Source organism: Tenebrio molitor, chromosome 4, assembly GCF_963966145.1.
Source record: "Tenebrio molitor chromosome 4, icTenMoli1.1, whole genome shotgun sequence".
NCBI classification, from domain to species: Eukaryota; Metazoa; Arthropoda; class Insecta; order Coleoptera; family Tenebrionidae; genus Tenebrio; species Tenebrio molitor.
This window is the reverse complement of record NC_091049.1, coordinates 5396460-5421165: the sequence shown is the minus strand read 5'-3', so window position 1 is coordinate 5421165 and position 24706 is coordinate 5396460. Positions and strand designations below refer to the sequence as shown.

At 37.0% G+C, this 24706-nt stretch overlaps 2 protein-coding genes across 2 annotated transcripts in view; one reads left to right on the top strand and one right to left on the bottom strand.

Annotated features, from left to right (window-relative positions):
• Positions 1–6774: 6774 nt before the first annotated feature.
• Positions 6775–8375, bottom strand: LOC138128900 (transmembrane protein 64). Its single transcript, XM_069045131.1, has 2 exons — positions 7631–8375; positions 6775–7127 (listed from the first exon to the last, which is right to left on the bottom strand). The coding sequence occupies exons 1-2, from the start codon at positions 8153–8155 to the stop codon at positions 6846–6848; spliced, it is 807 nt and encodes a 268-aa protein (XP_068901232.1). The 5' UTR covers positions 8156–8375; the 3' UTR covers positions 6775–6845.
• A 5268-nt stretch (positions 8376–13643) lies between these two features.
• The window catches only part of vex (somatomedin B and thrombospondin type 1 domain containing protein vexed), a 66288-nt gene continuing 55225 nt past the window's right edge, over positions 13644–24706 (top strand). Inside the window, exon 1 of the mRNA XM_069045115.1 lies at positions 13644–14136. Coding sequence (XP_068901216.1) covers positions 13659–14136 — 478 coding nt within the window. The 5' untranslated portion in view covers positions 13644–13658. The remainder of the gene's footprint in view (positions 14137–24706) is intronic.

Here is a 24706-nt window from a genome sequence, read left to right as displayed (position 1 = left end):
ATATTAAAAATCAAATTAAATTCAATTTTCGATTGATTGTTTTTTCTTAGTATAGTCGTGGAGAAAGTATAGTCTTCAACTCGCGTATAATGGCTATTATTCATTCGGCCGATTCCACCACTCGCCTACGGCTTGTGTTGGAATTTTCATCCTCTTGAATGACAGCCATCAGCTCATTGAAGAATGTACAGTCGCGGAATCAAAATTTCGGGCAGCATTTTTCTGTCATTTAAAAAAAAATTTCTGTAAACCACTCTTTACTGTCATCATGACTGACATTCAAAAATTAAACTTTTCTGTGTCGGTCACGCAGAGTAAGTTCTTGAATTTTGGGTCTTGAGTTAATAGCAATGGGTGCAATGAAATCATCGCTTTCACCTGCTGCCTACCGGTTATTATGCCACAAATCACTATTTTTTAATGTAAATAAATCAAAATGACAAAAACATGACAAGAGTAAAAAATGAGGTTATATTAACGTAAAGGTGGTTGCCGCTCGCCCCGCCATACTGGAGAATAGGGGTGGAAAATCACATTTTTGTAATTATTTCATTATCCGTGCGAGATATGTCTATCTAAGTTATTATAGAAAATGTAGAGCGTACAATTCTCTACATTTTTTGTTCTTTATGTTTTTTTGTCAGATCAATAGTTTCGTAGTTACAGCGTGTAGAAATCGAGAATTTCTTTTATTTTTGTACTTTTTATTCTTTTCCACACCACCACAGAGGTAGAGCAATAGGGTGTGTTTTTTTTTTACGTAGTGTCCCCGGTGGGCATAGTCCACGACGCAGTAGAAGTTTACTGTTTTACTCTTTTTGATCTCTTTGTAACGTAGACGGATCCAAATGATCTGGATCGATCGGCATAAATGAGCTGAATTCATCAGAGTTTATGAATTCGGGAATTCCTCTTGAGAATTTTCTTCTTGTTCCTCGGGTTCCTTGGATTCTCTAGTCGAGGCGCAGCCGAGACTTAAAAACTGCGAGGACAAAAGGCACTTTTTGGCCGAGGTGCACATTAAATTTTTTAGCCGACCGCACGAACTATAAGACATTGGAAAAATTTCAAATTTACTTTGTATCTACTTTTTTTCAAATAGATACATTTATTAATACATATTAACAATTTTGTATAGTATTTTTATCAGCTTACCAACAAAACGAGAAATTTACTACATATTTGCAATACAATTGCTTATTTACATAATTTATGGTGACAGGACCATTATCGCGATTATCATCTGCGATGTCCGGCGGCGTATTAGACATTAGACATCAACATCACTGGCTGTTGCATTAAACATTTCTTCATCACGCTGTTGCTATCGATTATATGAACGTTCATTTTCTTATTATGCACCAAATAAGCACCAGCAATAAACGATACAACATTTTTTCGAGCAAATAAAATACTTTGGTTAAATTTAACTGTCAAATAAATATTCATTTGTTTTCAGTCGGTTTACTTGGTTTTGACGGTTTCGTTGTTAACTTACTAAACAGACCAACAGATGGCGCCACGGTCCATGGTCAGGGGTCAGGTCAGGTCAGGTCTTGGTATATTCTTTGATGGTTAGAAAAGTGCGTCTGAAAAAGTGCGTCCAAAACAAAGTTACTTCTCGTCCCCATGGGAGTACGTAAAATTACCTTTTTCATTAAGGGTGCCTAAAAATGTATTGTTCAAGAGGGTGGAAGAGTTGTAATAATCTAGGTGTGATACTGGTTGCGAGTGATATTCATTAATGTCCATATTATGTTTACGACAAAATTAGACCAATATGAGGCGAATGTCGACTAAAAGCTACCGTTGAACGTAAGTGTAGTATTTTACGGTTCAGATCGCGTACTTATGCTGCTCATAAAATTCAACATTTTCATGTAATTATGTATATCATCTACATTTAAATATCTACAAAACTCGGTATAAGTGAACTTTAATTGATCGATATAGTCGTTATAATTCTACGTCGTAAATTTCTTAACAACACAATTTCAGTTTTTATTTTATATTATATGTATTACAAAGTGATCAAAAAGAAAACAAACCAGATCAGGCGTTGCAAATTATCGGTCATCTCGTAGCGAAATTCTATGCAAATAAGCGTTCAATGCATGGGCGTAGACAATTTGTGGTTTCAAACGCTACTTTAGAATAAATCATACCTCATACATTTTCGACGTTGGAATTCTAATTGTGCATTTTATTATTATTATTTGATAATGGAGACAATGTATAAAATAAACAAGAGGAACATTTTACATTCGTAAGAATGGGTAATTTACCAGCTTTATTGCCTAACGCGACGCCACTGGCAAGCAGATTTTTCGGTGAAATGTCAAAGAAACCTCAGCGATGTGCTGTTTGCAGACGTTTACGTAATTATAAGCAATAATTATTCCAGAATAAGTGGCTAAATGGGTTTTATCATTGAAGATAAAACGACTGTGCATAGCTAGCATACCTACATATCTATACGAGTTAAGCTCAGGCTCAGACAAACTTTTCGATAAAACCATGGATAAAACAAAAGATGAGGTAGCATTCTTGATTTGTTTTCTTTTTGATTACTCGGTAGGTTAAAGTTTTACTCTTCATTTTTTTTCTCTTTTTGCTTTATTTATTAACTCATACTCATAGACATTAACCTAATGAACTTCATTTTTTTTATTGTCACTCTTCGTCGTTGGACTCACCATGAGTAAGTAGGTATATTAAAAAATCGTGCAGAAACTACCACCGTATGAGCAACAAGTACTGATTGAGTTGGCAATAAATTCTAGTGATTTTTGGTGACTTTTATGTCATGTTCCAACGAGAAAACCATTTTATTAATAAAAGAATACAAAAACCAAGACGTTTAAATTTGAAATGTATACCAGCTGTCAATAATGTCAATAAAACAAACCGAAATAGGTACAATTCACAGCCTTGAAAATTTTATGTAAAATTTTTTTTTGCCTAACTGTAACAGTTATTGTTGCTCACCCTGTACTTTCATAATTATAATCTGTTTCAAAATCAAAAATCCACCACCTGTTGAATTATGTTGGCAGAAACAAAGAAATCCCTAGAATAAGTTTCATTTTTTTGGGTTGGCACAACGTTCCGCCAAAATTTGACATCGAACTGTTGAGTTTATTTACGTAACACAAAATAATTATTATGTACAAAAAGGTGGTAGCACACGTTTCGAGTGAAAAATAAAATGAGAATAAATAAAACACGATGAACTACGACCAAAACGACTGTCAACAGTTTTCTTTCATAACCCCACTTTTTCCGACACTTGCAAACACACTAAAAACAAAAGTTGGCGACGTTGTCGGTTGCATTTTCGATGTAGAATGCAGTGTTGGTGGATTTTTGATTTTGAAACAAATTATAAGTAAAAGTAAGGCCAATATAACATCAATAATAAAACATGACAATTACAAATTATATTTTGATCGCACAGTTTTAACTGACATTCACATTCAGCATAACAGACCAGACATTATTATTTTAAATAAACAACAAAAGCAAGCATATCTTTTAGATATAGCTGTTCCAAATTCACACAATATAACACAGACATATAATACAAAAATTAATAAATATTTAGAACTCTCCGTTGCTATGAGAAATCTTTGGTGTTTAGAAAAAATTTCGATTTTACCATTTATAATTTCAGCAACAGGAATAGTATCGCAATCTCTTTTTAAAAATTTAAAAATTTTGGACTTAGAGAACACATTGGTGGTTGAAATTCAAAAAGGTATATTATTATACTCATGTCACATCGTGAGGAAATTCCTTAACATTGACACAGAACATAAAACACAAAAAAGTCAAAATGTGGAGGCGAGACGCCGGTAATTATGTAGATAAGCACTGCACTATTACTTGATAGTATTATCCGTAATAGTGTATGTACTCCGGCAAAATTGCCGTGCCGCCGGGTGGAGGTGGGATACGAAAACATCATTGTATGAGATTTGCATCAAACTATCAGTTTGGATGTGGAGTTTTCTGAATTCTGTGATCGAGCACTGCAGGAGTAAAAAAAACTCAATCTTCAATGTCAACTCTCTAATAAATACACTCAGTAAAACGCAGAAGGTCATTGAAAATATGGAAATAGTCATTTGTGCACTGTTGCACACAAAAATTTTACTACAACTGTACTATGGCGGACAATAAATTTAGGCCGGCCTGTCATTGGGTTGACATCAAAATGTGAAGCTGGCATTATGTTCAACTAACCCCATTTTCGATTTTTGTCATTCTTGTCATCGTAACAACAATAATCAAAATTAAAATTGGGAAAAGAAGCGTGCACCAGAGAGAAGTGCTACTACAAATCAGTTATGCTAGTGGGTCATGGATCTGTAAGTTACGAAAAGGGCGAAGGAAACGCCAAACAGCTTGAAAACCTTCAATTTGACAAACTGACACATCAGTCATAATGACAATAAATGGTCGCTTGCATTGACTTTTTTGAAATGTCAGAAATTTGCCGGCCTAAATTTATTGTCCGCCATAGTACGTATCGTAATAATAAAAAAATAGGATTCATTTTAAACGGAAACGAAAATTTTCATTTAAACACAGAGTAACCTGAAATTCCCAGTAAAATTCTGGATGGGGCAATTTCACATTGAAATTTTCAAATCAACTCATCTACTTCAAAAGTACTATTCCGGACACGGAATCTTGGCCACAACCTTTATTGAATATAACCCAAGTTTTGACTCGATAATGCCATTTCCCTGCTTTTTTGATGTGACAAGAAAAACTTCAAAGTGATTTTTAATAATTGTCATTTACTAATGACACTAATGATTGGTTTACATTATTTTGTTTAGAAATGTCTAAAAAATGTTGGCCAAGATTCCATGTCCGGAATAGTACATGACGTTTTAAGTGCATTAAGTTTCGCAAGAATAAATATAAATTAATGTAGAGATTGTAAGTAGCCATTTTTGACAAGCGTTGATATATTTTTCTAATAAATTTGATTTTTTGTTGTTTGTAAATGTTTTTCTGCCAGAGTGAAAAATAAAGTGTAATGGGAGCTATTCATAACCTACCATTTTGTCGCTGTTAATGTTACCTACGTCAGATATATCTGACAAATAAACCAACAAAACATATCCGGTTCCAGTGTTGCAAACAGCCCAATAAAAATCTTCTTAATTGAATTGCCAACTTAAAATGTCATTCTTGATCACCCCGTACATACAGGGTGGATCATCGCATAGCATATTCTCAATAAACCATATTTCTAATCAGACTAGGAATTTGAATTTTGCGATAATAATCTACAATGAAAGTACTACAACATGATTTTTTTTAGTTTTTCAAAGAAACGCTCCAAATGGCGTCAGGACGGTAAAAAATGAAAAAATTAAAATTACTCATTTTTTTTATCGACTCCCTGGATTGAAAATACCACAGAGAACTAATTTCTGATATTAAAAATTTTGAAGGAGTCATTGATTTCAAATTAATTGACATAATAATTTTTGGTACCAAAATGTGAGTAATTTATTACGACGACCTCGATGGGTCATAATTCCTGATTGACAATGGTCGCTTACCACAAACAACCAGCTGTAAATCATAACTGGCGGTACGGTCCTGGATTTGTAAGGTATTGGAGACCCTTGTAAATCAAGCTTTACCACCTTTGGATGATTTTCGTCATCTAAAAATATGTACTACCATAAATATGCTACTATTTTGTTCATACATGTTAAATTTATTCAGTTGTTATCCTGATTTAAATGCCAACTTTTGTATAATCAAAATCGACATTGTCCTGTGGGTGAGATTGTAAGAAAAAAGTCCGGATTGCTATATTAGTTTGATAATAAAACGCTATCAAATTCAAATTTCACATTTATTTTATTTTATAAAAAATGTTTCGGCCATTTCGTACATCGGAAATTGAAGATTATGCCTTTTAAATTTGATTTTTTTTTGACAATTAAAATAGTTATTTACGAACCGAGTGCGAGAAGACATTTTTCGCACATGAGCGCATTATTTGAGGCACAAGCGACGAAGGAGCGAGTGCTTCATTTGTGCGAATCTGCCGAATACGTCTTCGCGCATCGAGGTTTGGTTTGTACAATCTTTTTTGAAACGAAACATTAGCATTTTTAAATTATTACCAAATAGTTTCCAATTTAGTGAATAAATAGCGCTTGCCCCAGTGTAAATCGAATTAATAGCGATTTATTTTCATTCTTTCGAAATTTTCAACATCCAAATTGGAGAAATGACGTTTTGTAAACCAGATTTTATTACTATCAAGTCAAATTATTTTCAGAATGTTCAAAAAGGCCAATGCTTTTTGAATGATTTTGAAGCACTAGTGCACAAAATCTACGTTCGCGATTAACTGTTGCGTTTGCGAAATGTCATTTTGAAGTTAGTGAATTCAAAATAGGGTTTTACCGCAAATATGCTATACGATGGTCCACCCTGTACATGTACCCTGCTATCAACAATTACTTAGATAAGGGGCCGCTATGACTTTGACAGTGTCAGATTTATCGTATCTTTGCTAACTCGCATTTTGCTCGCTTGTAATGATTCCTACTCATTCGGATCATTACAGGACTCGTCTATCGTTCGCAAACTTCATCCTTCATCCTAAGTAGGAAAAGGCGCGGCTCGATCAAAGGAAACTTTGTGCCATCACAATTTCGACCTTCAACTGATTAGATTTTCATTAGTTTCTTATCTGTCGATAAGACAAGATGTTCGATTGCATTTTTTGTTCGATTTCTTTTTGCTTTGTTCGTTATTAAAATATTTATTGAGATGCTTTTATATTAACATAAATAATGTACGTATCACACGATGGAAAACGTAGCTGCTTTGGTCGAGGAAGGTTCCGCTTCAGCCAAGGCCTTCATCAGTTCCGATCGTGCTTTGGCGCTGAACCAGAGCATCAGAATCACGACGAGGACTAACTGCACGGAAACGAAGACGTAAGTGCCGGAAGATGCTGGTCGGTCCTCCAGGACGTCTTGCATGGATCTGAGGGTGGTGCCGATGTACACCCCCACGAACTGGGCCGGCATCAACCCCAGGAACGACGCCAAGTGGTAGACCTTCGCGTTCACGTTGCTCAACTGGAAAAATTAAAATTGCAAAAATGAAAAAAAAAAAAACAGATTTTGGACAATTATTGCAAAATCAAAATGAAATTAGTCAGTCGATTTTGAGAAAAATATTTTCGCGCCGAAGCTGTCGACCATCCTTATGACGACGTGTACCAAGTTGCAAGAAAAACTGTTGACTTGTTCGACGAAAACGGAAATCTTGAAAGAATAATTCGTTGCGGAAGACCAAACAAAAGAAAAGCAAATCAAAATTATCAGACAAATAAATAAATAAGTTAAGACATGCTTTTTTGTTTATAGACTACTTTGACTGATTTTTTTGACCGCACTGTAGTAAAAACTATAGTTGTCTAGTCTAGGGTGCTATCTTGGTCACTGAAAAACTTGTGGCGCCCTCTTGGACCCCGCAAATAAAACCAAAACCGACCGTCTTCTTGTGCGATTAATTTTCGTTATGTAAGGTGCTCCAGTAAATGTTAGACTGAGAACCGTCACCCTTCGTCGACACTTACTGCAAATATCGTGTTCTGCAGTCCGAACGGTATGGGCGTCAGCCTCGAGCAGAACACTATCTTGAAGCAGAGGGGCCCCGATATCAGCCCCATTATCGCCCGGGCCGTCTCGTTCTGGGTGTACTTGTAGATGGACTTGTGGTGGCCGAGCAACTTGAGTATGTTGTGGGCGACCAGGATGCCGAAATTGGCCCCGATCACCGTCAGGATCATGCCGCGGACGAATCCGAAGAGGTAGCCCTCCGCCGCCACCAACACAATGTACCCTATGCTGATGGGCAGCGACACCAGAACGAAAAGGACACTCAACGTTATCGATATGACAATCGGATCCTGATCTTCCAGCCACAGCAGGATGAACTTGATGTAGATTTTGCATAGCAGTACGACGCACAGTCCCGTGATCAGGGCGAAGATTATTGCAATCAGACGTTTCAGCGATACGAAGCAGATTCTGGTTTTGGTGTTGGACAACTTGTTGCTGTTGATCGGCGCCGCTTCGTAATCGTCCATCACAATCTTCATTCTGCACGGGAAGGTCTTGTCGCTTGGATTACGTCATTTCTGGAATGTGTTCCGGTTTTGGTTTAGTCGTAGCTGAGGATTTTTCTGTGGGATGAGATTGATGTTCGCGACATAACCTAAAAGTTGTTTGTTGTGACGGGAGGTAAAACAGGACGCTTTACCGACGCTAGTTGACGTGTGACAGATGGCGACTCGGACCGGTAGTTTCGATTTAATTCCTTTTTTTCGGGATAATTAACACAAAAGGATTACCCCATCAAGTCCTGTTTCGTAATTTGCATTTAAACGCTCCAAATAGTTGATGAAAGTGCATTTTGTTGTTTACAGCCGCCGGCTGACAGTTTTATCCGCTTATTAAGTAGAAAACATAGAATGTGACTACGGACGAAATTTTTGTTATAACTAACAGGAATACCGTATAATGGGATAATTTGTCTGTATCAACGTTTCAAAGTATTTCCTGTCACGGGATTATTGGTAAGTTGAATACATTATAATAGGTACCTATTTTGTTTGTGATTAGTATCACTGTTCGTTTGTGACGTATACGCCAGGGGCGTACTTAAAAACAATTTAAGCGTTCCCACAAATGGATTCATCTTAACGTGTAAAAGGAATTGTAACACGATTGGTAAAGCTAATTTAAATAAAAGAGAAAATACCTGAAAAAATACAGACAGTAATGAAATGTTGTAATGATTTTGAAAATATGTAATTCGGAGTTTTGTTCATAGTTGTCATGTGAACACTGTAGAGTTAAAAAAATAGTAGTTTATTTGATGAGTTTGTGTGTAAATTGGGCCTTTTTTCGCACGCGTGGGCCATTTTAAAACGCGAGTGAAACGAGCGTTTTAAAGGCCCACGAGTGCCAAAAAAGGCCCAATTTACACACGAACGAGTTGAATACAACGTTTTTTTGTTCGACGAGCCCCTTAAAGGCTCCAAATCGCTTAAAACCTTTAAAATTAGCTTGACGTTTCATTTTGACAAGTTCTGACATTTATCAAAATCCGTTCACATAGGAGAAAATTCTCAAATTCTGACAGTGTCGAACAAAAAAATCATTTATTTTATTTTAGGCGAAGATTTAAAAAAAGAGACTATCGATAAGAGTTTTAAACATTTGGCAGAACATTAAAAAAGTGATTTTAATTTCACACTATAAATTATTCCGGACACGAAATCTTGGCCACAACTGACATTTAACTGACAAATAGGTATGCGTGAACTGGCTTTTTTATTGAATATAACCCAACTTTTCACTCGATAATGCCATAAGACTTCAAAGTGATTTTTAATAATTGTTATTTATTAATGACACTAAAGACTGGTCTACATCATTTTTTTTTAATGTCTAAAAAATGTTGGCCAAGATTCCGTGTCCGGAATAGTACAAAAAAAATTAGAAAAAAATTTTCTTTTCAACAATATTTTTCACCAGTAACGAGGTCAAACGTTGACAAAAGTATTACTTGGAAATTGAACAAAAAAACGTTTTCGTGATGTCACTGGAGACCTATTATTACGTAATCCGAGCCAACTAGACGATTTCATCAAACCAAATAATAAATAATTTTTATTGATTGAAATTAAATGTAAATATTTAATATACAGGGTGAATTTGAAATGCGTCACTATCTTAAAACCCTAGGTTCTTCAGACAAATTGTGAAAATCACGTGCATTCAGTTTTGTGCTATAGATCCGCATAAGGGCAGAAATGCCATGTAAAGTTCAACCACAAAAGTTGAGTACGCCACTGATATCACGTTAGGACGAATAGTAAGATTAAAAACTTATCGAGTGCAACGGAAAAAAAGTGCAATAGATATTTTTGTATTAAGGGCGTGAAGGAGGCGATTTTGGCCCTCGGCGCCGAAAGGCCAAAATCGTCGTTCACGCCCGAAATGCAAACATATTTTTCGTAAAATCGTTTAAATCCACCTTAAAGCTTTGAAAAAATAAATGACATGATTCGTTCTCAAAAATCAAAAGTTATGTTGTTGGTTGCCAATGTGATGCAACAAATAAAATAGCTATTAAAATTAATAGTCGTTCTTTTAGGCCTTAGGACGCAAAGGCATTATTTACGCCCGCAATTTACTGTATAAATGACTTCATTTTGGTACGATTTTACAAAAAAGTGTTTTTCGTCTATTTCATTCATAGTAAGGTTTTGTCACTCTCTGTTTTTAAAGCGTTTTTGCGGATATTCGTATTTCGATTTATTAGAGCTTTCAGAAGCGTCTCGTTCGGGATCGAATTAAGTTAAATTGGACTTTATGAATTTAAAATGTTTAACCACATTTTCGGTTTATTCACTTGCTGAAGATACTACCTATGGTTTACATATTGTGATGCATTTCAAATTCACCCTGTATATGTATATACATACAGAGTGATCACAAAAAAACGCCCCAGCTTATTTCTTTCTTATTTGACATCCGATTTCAACGAGCAATACATCAAATTAAAGGGTTGAAAAAGTACTATAAACTGGATATAAAATGTTGCCCTTAGCAACTCTCCCTTGTAAGGGTCAAGGGTCAACTTTATTTTTTTTTAATGGCAACATACAATTTTTTTGGTAAAGTTAGATTCATTATGTTTTGCTGAGTTCAAAAATATAGCACAGCCTGTATATTTAAATATTATTCTAATTTCTAATTCTAATAGGAATAAGTAGAACTTTATTCGTAACAGGCCATGAATTACTTATGAAGACATTTTTGTAGTCATGGAAACAATATTTATTAAGTAATACAAACAATAAAAATAACAATAATTTTTTTCAACTGATCTGTTCAAATTGAGCACCATTTTGTTCGATACACTTCGCGTGGCATTCAGAAGGGTTTCAGGTGGCGTTTCTCTGCAAGTAGTAATTTCCATTATTTCCGAAATATGCTTGCAACATATCCACAATTTCATTAATGTTCATTTTATTTCACAACACGAAATTGGAGAAAAAAAATTAAACAAAAATTACGACAAATAAAGTTTATTTTCAAAATAAATATTTATTTTTTTGTGTTTCCATGGCTAGAAGAATATCTTAAGTAATTCATGGCCTGTTACGAATAAAGTTGTACTTATTCCTAATGATTTGTAATTGAATTTTATTTATTTCTTATGTTACAATAACATTTAAATATATAGGGTGTGCTATATTTTTTAACTCAGAAAAACATAGTGAATCTAACTATACCAAAAAAATTATATGTTGCTATTTAAAAAATTTAAGTTGACCCTTGACCCTTGTAAGATAGGGTTGCTACGGGCAACAGTTTATATCCAGTTTATAGTACTTTTTGAACCCTTTAATTTGATGTACCGCTCGTTGAAATCGGATTTCAAATAAGTAAGATATAAGCTGGGGCGTTTTTTTATGATCACTCTGTATAATAAAATAATGTCTTTACAAACAAGTAATAAATATGACCAACAGCGCCAGAATTTCTTTTTAATTGCTTTAGTTTTGCAACCAACTTTTTTTTTCGAATAGCGCCCTAACATTTTCCTGTTTCCGAAGTTTTTCTTTGTTGCAAAATAACGAAAATCGTATTTATAACTTTAGGATTTGTTCCGTATCGATTTACTTTTTATAAACTTTGAAACAACAGGTGTCTGAAAAGTGAAAATAAAACTGGTCAAAAGTCATTCATATTGAAAAAAAATCCGAATCGAAGAGAAGGTGCTTCATATTATAATATCATACATTTAAGCCAAATGACAAATCTGAATTTGCATTAAAACAATATGGCAAAGCTAACCATAACCTCACTAAATCTTGTGAGAAAAAAACAAAATTTTTGCCAAAGGGCTTTTGATCAGAAATTTATTTAAACACACCGTACATATTTCTGGGACATGCCTATTTGTACGTGTTGGAAATAAGTTTTGTTTCTATAAATGTGAAATATGTGGTGTCATTTTACATGCACTTGATCAAACGCGAAGAATTGTTTGAGAGTCATCTTTAACATTTCTAAAATCCTGAAATTTTGATTTGGATTTAAATTTTTTTAATGTGAAATATGTTTTTAAGTTTGCACGTTGTTGTTTTATGAATCAGAAACTCGACATGACATACAAAGCGATCAAAAAGAAAACAAATCAGAGCAGGCGTTGCAAATTATCTGTCACGTCGTAGTGGAATTCTATGCAAATAAGCCTTCAATGCATGGACGTAGACAATTTGTGTCTCAAACGCCACTTTATAATAGATCATACCTCATGAATTTTAGACGTGGGGATTATAATTGTGCATTTGATTATTATTATCTGATAATGGAGAAAATTTGTAAAATAAACAAGTGCAACATTTTACATTCCTAAGAATGGGTAATTTCCCAGCTGTATTGCCAAACGCGGCGCCACTGGTAAGCAGATTTTCGGCTGAAGTGTCAAAGAAACGTCAACGATGTGCTGTTGTTAACCTACAAAACAACTTTTCGATTTCAGCAAACTTTACAGACGTTTACAATAATTGTAAGCAACAATTAATTATCCCAGAATAAGGGTAAAATGGGTTTTACCACTGAATTTTTTCAATTTCAGTTTTAGAGTATTTTCTTTTCTCTTTTGGAATTTTTTAACTAAAAATCGTTTCTTTGAGTAGTTTTCGGAACAAATGTAGTATCTTTTTGCTGTTTTTTGTTCATCACTTGTTTCTATTTTGAACATAAAATATCCACCTTAGATGAAGCTGTAAGTTTTGTTTTTAAATATGTATGTACATATTGGTATATGGTTAAATATGTATGTATTTGATTTAAACAAGTCTTGAATTAAGGATGTTTTCCATCTTTTATTTTTCAACCAAAAAACACTCTTCTGCGATTTTTGAGGACAAAACTTGGCCAAACGAATTTTAAAAATAAAAATTTAAAAACTTAATTTGGAAACTCTCAGTATTTCTGTGGGAATTCGGGACGTCCTGTACAGTCTTTTTTTACGATTTCTCTGGCGAAAAAACCTTAAACAAAAAAAAATCCATTGCATGTACTGCACCCCAATCGACACAGTTCCTTTGACAGATCCGACCTCATTTCTCCGACGACAACGAACTCGCTCACCCCTCAGCTACTACTGTCACGAAATCAACGCCACCCTCGATCAAATATTAACAACGGCACGGCATTCTAGGATCAAACATTACAATTTGATATTCATCGATCTCGTGACATTTTCTTTGCACAACAACCGTGTAAACCGTGTCAATAATCCTTCGGTAACATGTTTCGAGTAAAATTCGCACCGATCCCCGTCAGCTCAGATTAGTGCGTGCGAATTCCCCCGTTCGCAGATCACCGGATAAACTTAATTAATTACCGCACCAACGCAATGCGTAATTCTTGTTGAAGTCGCGTCACCGATGAAAGACACCCACCCCGTCCCTTCGAACCCGATAAAAATTCAAATCGCCGCCCCGGAGCGATCCAACTCTCGGTTACGACTCGGAAAGCAAGAAAGTAGGAAAGAATTCGTCCCGTCCTGTACGGATGATAACGGTCGAGATCCGGCGCACGTTCCTAGGAGGACACCTACCTCTCCCCTTCGCCGCCACCTCGAGGAGCGACCACGTGGTACCCACCCCACCATCCCCACCCCCAGGAGACCTCCGGAGCGTCGCCGTCGCCGGCGCGCCGCTCCGCTCTATTGCCGGTCGGTCCGTCGACGGCTCCGCATCTTGTCCGCGCCTCTTGGATGCGACTGTCCGGTCGGGACGCGCCACAATGGAACGAGTCGCGACGGCGTTATTCGTGTGCACGGTGGTGGTGGCGGTCCGTTTGGACATCGTCGCCGCAGGCAGTTGCGGCGAGGCGAAGTTGTGCTGTCCGGGACGGGATTCGTCGTGTGTCGTGCAGAAGGCGCCCCTCAACGCCATCATCGAGGACCTGAGCGACAAGCCGTGCTACTGCGACCATGCATGCCTCAAGTTGGGCGACTGCTGTAAGGACTTCAAGGAGGCCTGCGGAGGTAAAGAGCGCCAAATTTCTGTCGCAACTCGGGAAATATGTCGGGGCGGCGTCGGCGTCCCGCGGGACCCGGTGTCGGGACGGTTTTCGGCCGGAGCGGCTCGCCGCCCTCGACGACTTTCCTGTTGTTCGTGAAAGATTTGATATTTTTTCGATTCCAATTTTACGACGACTTCCTTTAATTCGATCTCGCAAATATATTATTCGCCCTGGTTTCTAAAGGAGGCAATTTTTTTATGGTACAGTACATTCGAATTATATTCCACATCTTGTCGAACATTTTATTGAAATTGCAAAAAATTACGTCAAAATAAAAATGCCAAGATGATTTGATGTACGTGCTCTCACATTGTGAATACGCTGAAAGCACGAATTTTTAAAGGCTTGAACGTACTAGAAAAACGACCAAACGATTTCTTAATTTTTCCAGTACGAATGGGAAAATTGTAACAAAAAAAAATTTTCATCTCCTAGAAGTGAACACGATTTGTTAACGTGTCAAGAATATATCTTCACGTCTCACAAACAAATTAAGACTCGAAAGGTAAAGTTGGATGCAACACCCGCAAAAAGTTATTCAACACCATGTCGTGAATCGTAAAGACGTGAAAATTAACTCTAGAAATCTGAAACATTCTAAATTTAATTTACCATCGTATCGACATTTAACAGATGATTTTTTTCTTTTTCGACGCGGAGAAGACTTCATTAGAAGTGAATCGGATAGATCGTGACGCTCATATTAAAAATGAGAATGTCCGAAAAATGGAATAATCGACATTCTTTACTTTGAGCGGATCGTGATTTTCTCCCTCTTTTACGAACGCAGCTCGTCTTTGTAGTTGGTATGTTGTGACATTTTCGTTAGATACGTAACACTTTGATCATCATTTCAAACACTTTCGATGATTAGTTCTGAAGAGAACTCTTTTCTACGTCTTCCCTAATAAATGACAGGTTTGACAACTGATGAGGCTACGCCATAAGATAATGGAAAGAGCACTACGCCACTGGACCACAATTTTTGGAACGCTCCATACTTGTTATGGCATATTTTGTGCTTTGGCTGGTTGATTTAACATTAAACTTATAAATTCTGGAACTGTCAAAATTGTCTTTGTGTAGATTACGAATAAAAATATCTTATTTCTTGTTCAAACTGGAGGATAATCACTAGCAAGAGTGTTATCTCATCTTTTGTTTTATCGATGTATACTTGCTATACACAGTCGTTTTATTGGTTGCCTACCTCTCGAAAAATCTATTATTAAGTAATTAATTAATTATTAATAATTAATGCTTTATCTTCAATGGTAAAACACATTTTACCACTTATTCTGGGAAAATTGTTGCTTAAATTACAGGAAACGTCCCTGAAATCGAAAACAACTTTTTTTTAAGGTTGACATCAACACCGTTGCTTTAAAACTGACGTTTCTTTGACATTTTTACCAAAAAATTTGCTTACCAGTGGCGTCGCGTTTGGCAATAAAGCTGGTAAATTACCCATTCTTACGAATGTAAAATGTTGCTCTTGTTTATTTTTAAAATTTTCTCCATTATCAGATAATAATAAAATGCCATAATATAATTCCAACGTCTAAAATTTATGAGGTATGATTTAATTTTTTTATTGTCTCTGGTTGCATTAGTGCCATCTATTTATTTATATTTTCATTTCTTGAACCTGTCGAATTATCTTTTCAGCAAATGTATTCTGATGACTGTAAATACTTTTGTATGGGAACAGGAATAAAATATTTATTTATTTATTATACAGTAGCGTTTGAGACCACAAATTGTCTACGCCCATGCATTGAACGCTTATTTGCCTAGGATTCCGCTACGACATGACCGATAATTTGCAACGCCTGCTCTGGTTTGTTTTCATTTTCATTTTAGACAAAGTGTTCCAAAATAATTGTGGTAAGTTATGACAATTTGAGTGTTTTGAATTTTGACGCATCCTAGAAAAATTATACCAACTATCAAGAATCGTCAAAATGACAGCTGTAAGAGAGGTTCGGTTTATCAATTAAGCAATATTAACTAAATCAATGGTTTTAAACTATGTATTTACAATTACAACTCCTTAGAATAATAAAATGTTTTGACTAGTTTTCGTTGGGTAAACCCCAGGCATCATTTCACTCTCTTGTGAATGTTTGAATATTGACAACAGGCAATGAATGACAGAAATGATATTTTGTGTAATAACAACGTCCACAATAAGATGTTCTCGTTATTATTTGTCCTTTAATGAGAAAAAATGCTCTTCCTTAAATCGTAAATGGTTTTTTTTTCATTTTGAATAACCGTTAGCAATGTTTTACACGTGAAAAAAAAATGAATGTTAATTAAAATAAAATCAAAACAATGAAATTTCAACCTATCGTAAATAACCACTGCTGTAAAGTAAAGAGACATCATCCGCGTTAAAAATGATTACATTTTCATTTTTACTTTTCCGAATGAAAAAAACCGATGGACGTTTAACCTCAATTTAATGGACAATGAAAACGATCATTTTTTATGACGGCCATTTCGTTTTATGACTCATATAATTGATGCGATTTTCACAACATACAGGTTGCTCCCAAACAGTAGCTTTAGTCCTTGGTCTATTTATTTTTTAAATTTTGGTTCTTGAATACATATTTATTTTTTCTTGTCACGTTGTTTTTTAACTTTGCAATTTTTATTAAAAAAAAGGACGTAATAGTGTATTTCAAACCAAGGTAAGAAAGTGCTTTCTTGCAGACCGCAGGCAAAGATTATAAACCGAGCCGTAGGCGAGGTTTGTAAGTGCCTAAGGTCTGCAAGGGCAAGGACACTTTCTTAACAAGGTTTGAATACTATTTTTTTCCCTACCGGCACAACTTCCATGAAAAATAAAAAAAAGATGGTTATATTCCTGATTAAAACGAAAATTAACTTGTCATCGCATTTGAAGATTTGACGTTTGTTCCAAAATTTGATATAAACAGGGTAAAGTAATCTACCTACCTAGCTTATCTGTTTATTTTCCAGATTATATGATTGATTTACCAACTTGCTTTATTGAATTGGCTTTCATTTATCAATAACTTATTTCACTTTTGACACTTTTGACATTTGTATTTTGGTACAGTTTTACCATAAACATTTCATGATTAACTTTCTTACCTTAGCGAGAAAGTTGAATTTTCTCACCTCAAATGAGATATCCACAGCCTACATTTCTAACCGGTAGGGAAAAAAATATTTTTTGAATAATAAAAATAACCGTTTATGCAACACGCGTGTCAGGCACTATTTTTTCATAAGTGGGAAGTTAACACTCACGAGAGCAGCGACGCAAGTTGCTTGCATGATTTTTTTGCAACACCATCGACTTCATCAAATAAAATTTATTACCGACCGAGAGTATTTTGGTTAGTGTTGAGTGAAAGAATTGACCAATAAACATCTCAGATTTTTTTTACCGTTCTTTCCTCAACCGAAAAACTGTCTTTGCCGACGTAATTTCCAAGTCCGGGCGACATTTCTTGACATTTTAAAAGCACCACACCGGCCACTTCCACAAATAGCAGCCGACTTAACACTTTAAAAGCCTCTTGCGGCAACAATCCCGATCCGGATGAAACGGACAGATCGAACCAACTCGTATACACTGTCAGCTGTCAATTCGACGTGCGTCTCATTCGAGCTCACCTTAACGCGATTCCGCTTCATCCAAATCCGAAACCTGTCTCGATTCGTCTAAATAAAACATCTCCTAGGCGATGAGAAGAACACACCGAACGCACGAAAAAATCCACGATCATTAGCGCGCACGGAACGGTTCGCCTGCTCGCGAAGAACCGACAAGAAAAGTCCTCCACCCCCGACCCTCGCCTCCTATTAATCACTTGTCGTCGGGTCTTAATGCAGGCAAATCGAAACCTCTTCGAGTCGCCACCTCTCTCTCCATAAAAAAAAAGAAAAAATCCAATAAGCGACGATCGATGTCGCAAAACAAATGCTGCCGGTCGGGTGGCGGCGTTCCAGAAACAAGGGGCGAACGATAATTGCGCGGGATCTATCGTCATCAGGAGCGGGCCCAAAGATGATTTTCGTCGCACCAAGTGGCGGGGGTGAGCAGCCGGGGTGCAATTCAAATAGTCTTTTTCTTCTTCCTTATTAGTCGACAGGTTACTTCTTCGTTCTTCGATTCTCTACCTCTTATTTAGATGTCGTCCGCAACCTCCTTCTAGATCTTCCTGTTGATCTTCTTCTTCGTCTCTTGCGATTTTTACCACTCTGTTGTTTCTCATTCTTTCTATGTCGTCGTTCCATCCTTTTTTTCTTCCTCTTACCCCCTCATGTATATTATCCACCGATACAAATATGAGAGTTTATAATTAACGGTCGCAGTGGCGGGTCGGGTGGAAGTTTGCACCCCGGGAGTCGTGAACAAAGCGGAGTTGTTCTGGATGCGAGAGATGCAGTGAAGCCATCGGGAGGCGGCAGAGCTCCGAAATAAAAATCAAAATTTAGCGTGCTTTTTCGACGAGCACCCCGGCGCGGGGGTTGTAAATTGGCGGCGGGAAATCATCTACCCCGAAACATCTTCACTCGGGAGTAAACAGAAAGGGGCGAGCTCAGCGTTAACAACAACAGTTAATTAGGCAAACTGCTGTCGGTGCTCGTTTTTGGCTTCGACCGGACTCCGATCATTTCGGCGTCGAACGACGCGCGTGCACGCATTTTTCACCGGGCGATTTTCAATCGACAAACGAGGAAAGTTTCTTTACGGACGTCTGGGGTAACGAAATTTGCGCCTGATGGATCCCCGGATTTTCGCATGGAAAAAAAAAGTGCTCCTGGATCTCCATCCCGACGTATGTAGATTTAAGCGATGTTGAAACGTTGCGCCCCAGACGGATTCGGAATGAAATCGTCCCTTTGAAGGTGGGGGCGGGCGTGAGTCGGCAATACCATGAAAGTCAAATGTTTAGTTTGAATTATTTTGAAAAGAGAGGTGGGGGTTTGATGTTCGAGAGAGGTTGAGTTATTAAAATGTATTTGATTGTTTACTTTTACAAACTAATCAAATTATAAATATGTTATTGATTACAAATGATACATTTGTTTGAAATTTATAACTCAACGGTTATTCCCTGTTATTGATTACATTTCAATCGCAAATCAAAATTAATGGTGCACAATTAATTGTGACCTAAAAAAATATTTTTTAAGTAAAGAACTTTCCAAAGTTATTAAGTGAAGCGGCCAGGTTGGGATTTCTCGAGAATTTGTCAAAAAATAACATATAACTGAATATGTAGTTTGTAATATGATTTACCAACAAATCGTCATTTATTTATTAATAATAATCGTTCAACATTGATAAAACTGAGTCCAGATCCTTTCCTTAATCACTAGATTTGCTCTTAACACGGAATCTCATTTTAAAATTACTTCTCCTTAGATTTTTTTTTTTTTGTAGTCAATTCAATTTGCCGCTTTAGCTTCTTCGGGAATATTTTTAGGAAGGATTTCCTCAGTCACTACCGGAACCCGCTCTTGAAAAATTAAAAAAATTGTATATTAAAGAACGAGTTTTATAAGGGTTGATTTGGCGCACGAGTTCCAAATGTAGAGAACGAGCCGTAGGGGAGTTTTCTATGGGACGAGTGCGCCAATGCCCTTATAAAACGAGTTTTTTTATGTTATTTTTTAGAATTTGCACCCTTGTTTTAATTTTTAAATAAAAAAATTACATTTTCAAATTCTAGGGAATTTTGTATTAATTGGTAATTCAAGGTAACAGATGCAACTACATTTGCAACAGATGTTAAAAAGTAGAGTTTGAACATTAATATTGGAAGTTTTTTGGTGTAAATGACAACAATACACTGAAATATTGATAAAAATTTTCTTAGAGATCTATTAAACCACGAGTGCTTTAATAGATAGCCATAAACGACTCCAAATTGAATACAATAATAGACCTATTAGAGACGCAAATTCTAAAAAAACTGTTTATGAAACGCAAAGTTGGTAACGGCAAGTGTGCTTACTCTGATGGTCCCAAAAAATACCTTTTGGGTGGAGAAACTTCTTCGGGTCAGGTCAACCAGAATGTCTCCATTCCTTTGACTGTCCTTTCATTTCTGAATTTTAACGATGGATCGACGTTTCGTCCATAGTTAAATACAATACGATCAATCGTTTTCGGTCGAGACAACTAGGAACCACCAACAGAAAATTGTCTCATTTCCGCACCCAACGGGTTCGACAATAGCTCCACCTATGAAGGTTTTACTGTCGCACGATTTGTTTCCGCACTTGTCAGTCAAGTTCGTGCCAAAGCTTTTCTCTAGGTGACAAGTCTGGCGAGTGCGGCGGCGGCCGTCCTTTCAATTTTTGTCATTTCTTTGCTCTTCGAGAGGATAGAACCGTCTTTCGGATCGTTATCTTCTCTACGCACAAATCTTTTTCTTCAAAGTCCCGTTCCTTTACAGATCAACTAAACATTGTTTCCTCCATTGTTCCTTCAACCTTTACTAAATCACCGAGTCCGATGCCACTAAAACATCATCTCTAGAGTCTAGACTATAACAGAACCCCCACCAGGTTTCACAAAGGACACAATCCAATTCACTCAGAACTCGGTACTAAACGGTCAATTTGCGTTGTTGCTCTCTCCAGTTTTCTAATTTTCGCCAAGAAAATCGAGCGAACCAAATATGAGTCGGTGGCATTCAACGTAAACAAACAATTGAAAGTTGAAATTTGAAATATTTTTTACGCCGCCACCGTCCGTGCTTCTTTTATTTACGTCGGTGATGACCGAGCGAGGACACCCGGGACCAAGGCAAACATTGGTTTAGGACGAATCGGCTAATGCAATCAATAATACAAACCGACAAACCGTATTTATTCAGATTATCGAGTGGCCTGTTAAGGGCGTCCTCGACGGGGATGTTCACTTGCGAATTTCCCCGCAGCCTCGTCGGTGCGGGTCCCGCCGCCCCTCGAGCAGAAAGCTCTCAATCAATCCCGTCGAGAAACGCCCCCGACGTCGCTTTCACGATACCAAACAAAAGAAGAAACCGATACGAATCCATCAGCAATCAGAACCATTAAATTAAGCGGCACGCCATCCGCAAATTAAACAAACGGCGCGCCGCCGCCCGGAGACGTGCGCGTCCTCCCGATTAACGAACGAGCCGCGACCCGGCCTGCCTGGATGCCGCACTCGATTTTTTCGGTGACACACCGGAAATACGAAGGAACGTACGTCTGCCCCCGGGCAACATCGTTATGCCGCTAATATGTTGTCTAATTCGAGGGGCGGAGAGCGCGTGGCGCCGGAGGGGCGACAGCCGTTCCACCCTCCGCCCCTTTTCAACGAAAAACACGAGATTTATTTCTTTTCTTCGGTCGCACCACAATGCCGACAATAAAGCGTTTCCGTGAAGAACCATCATCCACCCTCGACCTGACAGGTATCGTTTGGATCCCCGATGAGTCATTTTCGGCGGTCTTTTACGACCCGGAGCCGTTCCGGTTAAAAAGTCGATCCCTTTTTGCAACCTCGACGTTGCTTTTATGGCTTCCGCACTCGCTAGAATTTTTTTTACCACCTTGCTCCGAGGGGGGTGGTACCGTCGCGGCGTCGTGACGTGACGCGCAAAAAATCCAAGCGAGAAAAAAATCACAACTAGATTCCGTTTTTTTTTTCGAGTTCATGCCGTAACGTAACGTAGAATAAAATCCGAACGGTTTTTTTTTTTTTGAGTTGACGCCGTAACGTTACATATGTACATACTTAGAATAGTTATTTATGTGACGTGCTTAGTAAATTAATCTTTACGGGCATGCTGGCACTTGTGGGACGAGTGACGTAAGAAACGAGTCTCCCATAAGCCAGTAGCCCAGTAAAGATTAATTGCTAAGCGAGTTGCATACAAACAAATGCCTATAAAGTGTCATTTACTTAGAAGGTGGAAATAAAAAATCAAAACGGGATTGCATTTCGTTGTTTTTTTGGGGGTCGGAAAATTGGACGCGGTTTTCATTGACAGTGCTGAAATAGTTTCGAATTATTGTTTTTCCGATGCCTACCGAATAACTGGAAAATGTACGGTGGAGTCGGTGTTTCGATGATTTACGCGATCGCTCAAACACAAACATCTAAAATAAATGCAACAAACATTTTCCTTTTTTATCAATGAAAAACCACGAAAATTACATTTGTCTATGTGTTTTACAATAAACGACACATTTACCTAGAAGCAGAGAAATTTTGCTCGTTTTTCGTGTTCAATTTGTGCCACTTCGACTTTTTTTTTGTACCTTATTTTCCTCGCCAGAACGAGGATTAAAAGTGGGAAAATTGAGGGAAAATTGGATAGTCGCAACGTAATTGCATTATTAACATTGCTTTTAGCTTTAACTGCACAGATAATATCGCCACTGTCGTTAGTTACGACCTACGACACAAACAACCCAACGTTGGGAATTTCAGTATTAAGCAAGTGTTACACGGAAGTTGACGCATAAGTAACGTAATTGTAGCTAAACTGAAAGGTAAACGGAACGCGAACTGTCATAATTGTGGCATCATTAGCGTTGCTTTTATCCTTAATTGCACTTTATGACGAAAATTACGTAACGTGGACGTCAGTTGGGACATCTAACATTTATTGACTGTGTGTCGTACAGACGTAACGTATAATTAAAATTCGTGACGTAACGAAACGACCGCTTAAAAATGGAAAATGAAACGTTTTAATTTACCGAATGATTCCTTTGATTTTGCATCTTTTATTCTAAAGTCTAGATAAAATGCTAAGGTTAGTGACGAGTGCCAGACGTAAGTAACGTAGAAATAACTGGGCTAGTTAGCACTCGCTAAACAGACGCAACATATAAGTAAACGCAACGTGACTTGCCGCACGCAATTAATTCAAAATTATAAAAAATATTCTATTTGAAAAACATAGATAATTATTACATTTTGAAGCAAGACACACTAAAAAAAGGTGTGATTTGATTAAAAAAAATCTTTTGTCGTTTTTTTTTTAATTAAATTCTGTCACGTTTGTTGAAACCACAAGAAGAAATTAATTGTCAATATAATAAAAAGAATTGTCCATCGTACTTATAACAGTTATTTATGTATCAAGGCCAAAAAGTGCATCTTTTTCGTTCGAGTCTCGGTTTTCTAGTCGAGGCGCCGCCGAAATGTGAAAACAGGCGAGGACAAAAGGGACTTTTTGGCCGAGGTGCACATTAAATTTTTTAGGCGACCGCACGAACCACAAAGCAAAAGACATTATCGGAAAAATTACAAATTTATTTTGTATCTATTTTTTTTTTCAAATAGAGATACATAATTTATTAATACATATTAACAATTTTTTATATCTAGTCTTTTTTATCAGCTCGCCAACAAAACGAGAAATTTACTGTTGGCAATACAATTACTTATTTATACAATGTATGGTAACAAGACAATTATTGCGATTATCATCTGCGGTGTATTAGACATTAGACATCACTTTGGCTGTTGTATTAGACATTTCTTCATCACGCTGTTGCTATCGATTATGAATGTTCATTTTCCTATTATGCACCAAATAAGCATCAGAAATAAACGATGCAACACTTTTTCGGGCAAATAAAATACTTTGGTTAAATTTAACTGTTAAATATTAATTTGTTTTTCAGTCGGTTTACTCGGTTTTGTCGGTTTCGTTGTTAACTTAGTACCTAAACAAACTAACAGATAGCGCCACGGTCCATGGTCAGAAAAGTGCGTCCGAAAAAGAGTTACTTTTCGTCCGCATGGAAGTACGTAAAATTACTTTTTTCATTAAGGGTGCCTAAAAAATCATATATACCGAGCGAGTCAAAACCGATTTTTTAAAAAGATGTCTACGTTGTATCGTTTCTGTCCACGCAGAGCGTAACATAAAAACTTTTACGATGTCAAGATCATGTAAACGGAACGTATTTATGTAGAATTAACAGTAAAGTTGATATTCGCAGAAAGTAACGCAAAGGACAGAAGTGTCGATATTCAGCAACTGGCGTAACTTTCGTATGACATAACGTAAGCAGGCGCACACGTAACGTAATCCGCGTGAAAATGTGTCGGAAGAATCCTTTTTGAGATCTACTTTAGGTACTTACAAACTGACGTTGTCAAGGGGAATTTTGCTAAAGACTGAGAAGAATTGGCTTGTTATCGTTAAAAGCTAGTGTCGTTTGGTTTTTTGCAACCGATAAAAATGACGATTGTAGCGTAATTTTCAATAAATTACCATGACAAGACGATAACGTAAAGGTCGTAGGCTTTTAAAAAAAGTAGAACGAACGGTGAAATAGTCCGACGAATATCCCACGTTTTTAATTCTTCCACGTTTTTCCGCGTCGTAAAGCACAATCCCTTTTTCTGCATCACCGAGTATATCCCGTCCGGTCCCGAGTGTATGACTGTGTAATCAGTGCCGACAAAAACTCGCCCCTCCTCCCCTCAACCCCGCCACTAACTCGATCTAATTGCTTTGGGACTAATAGTCCAATTAATTCGGTCA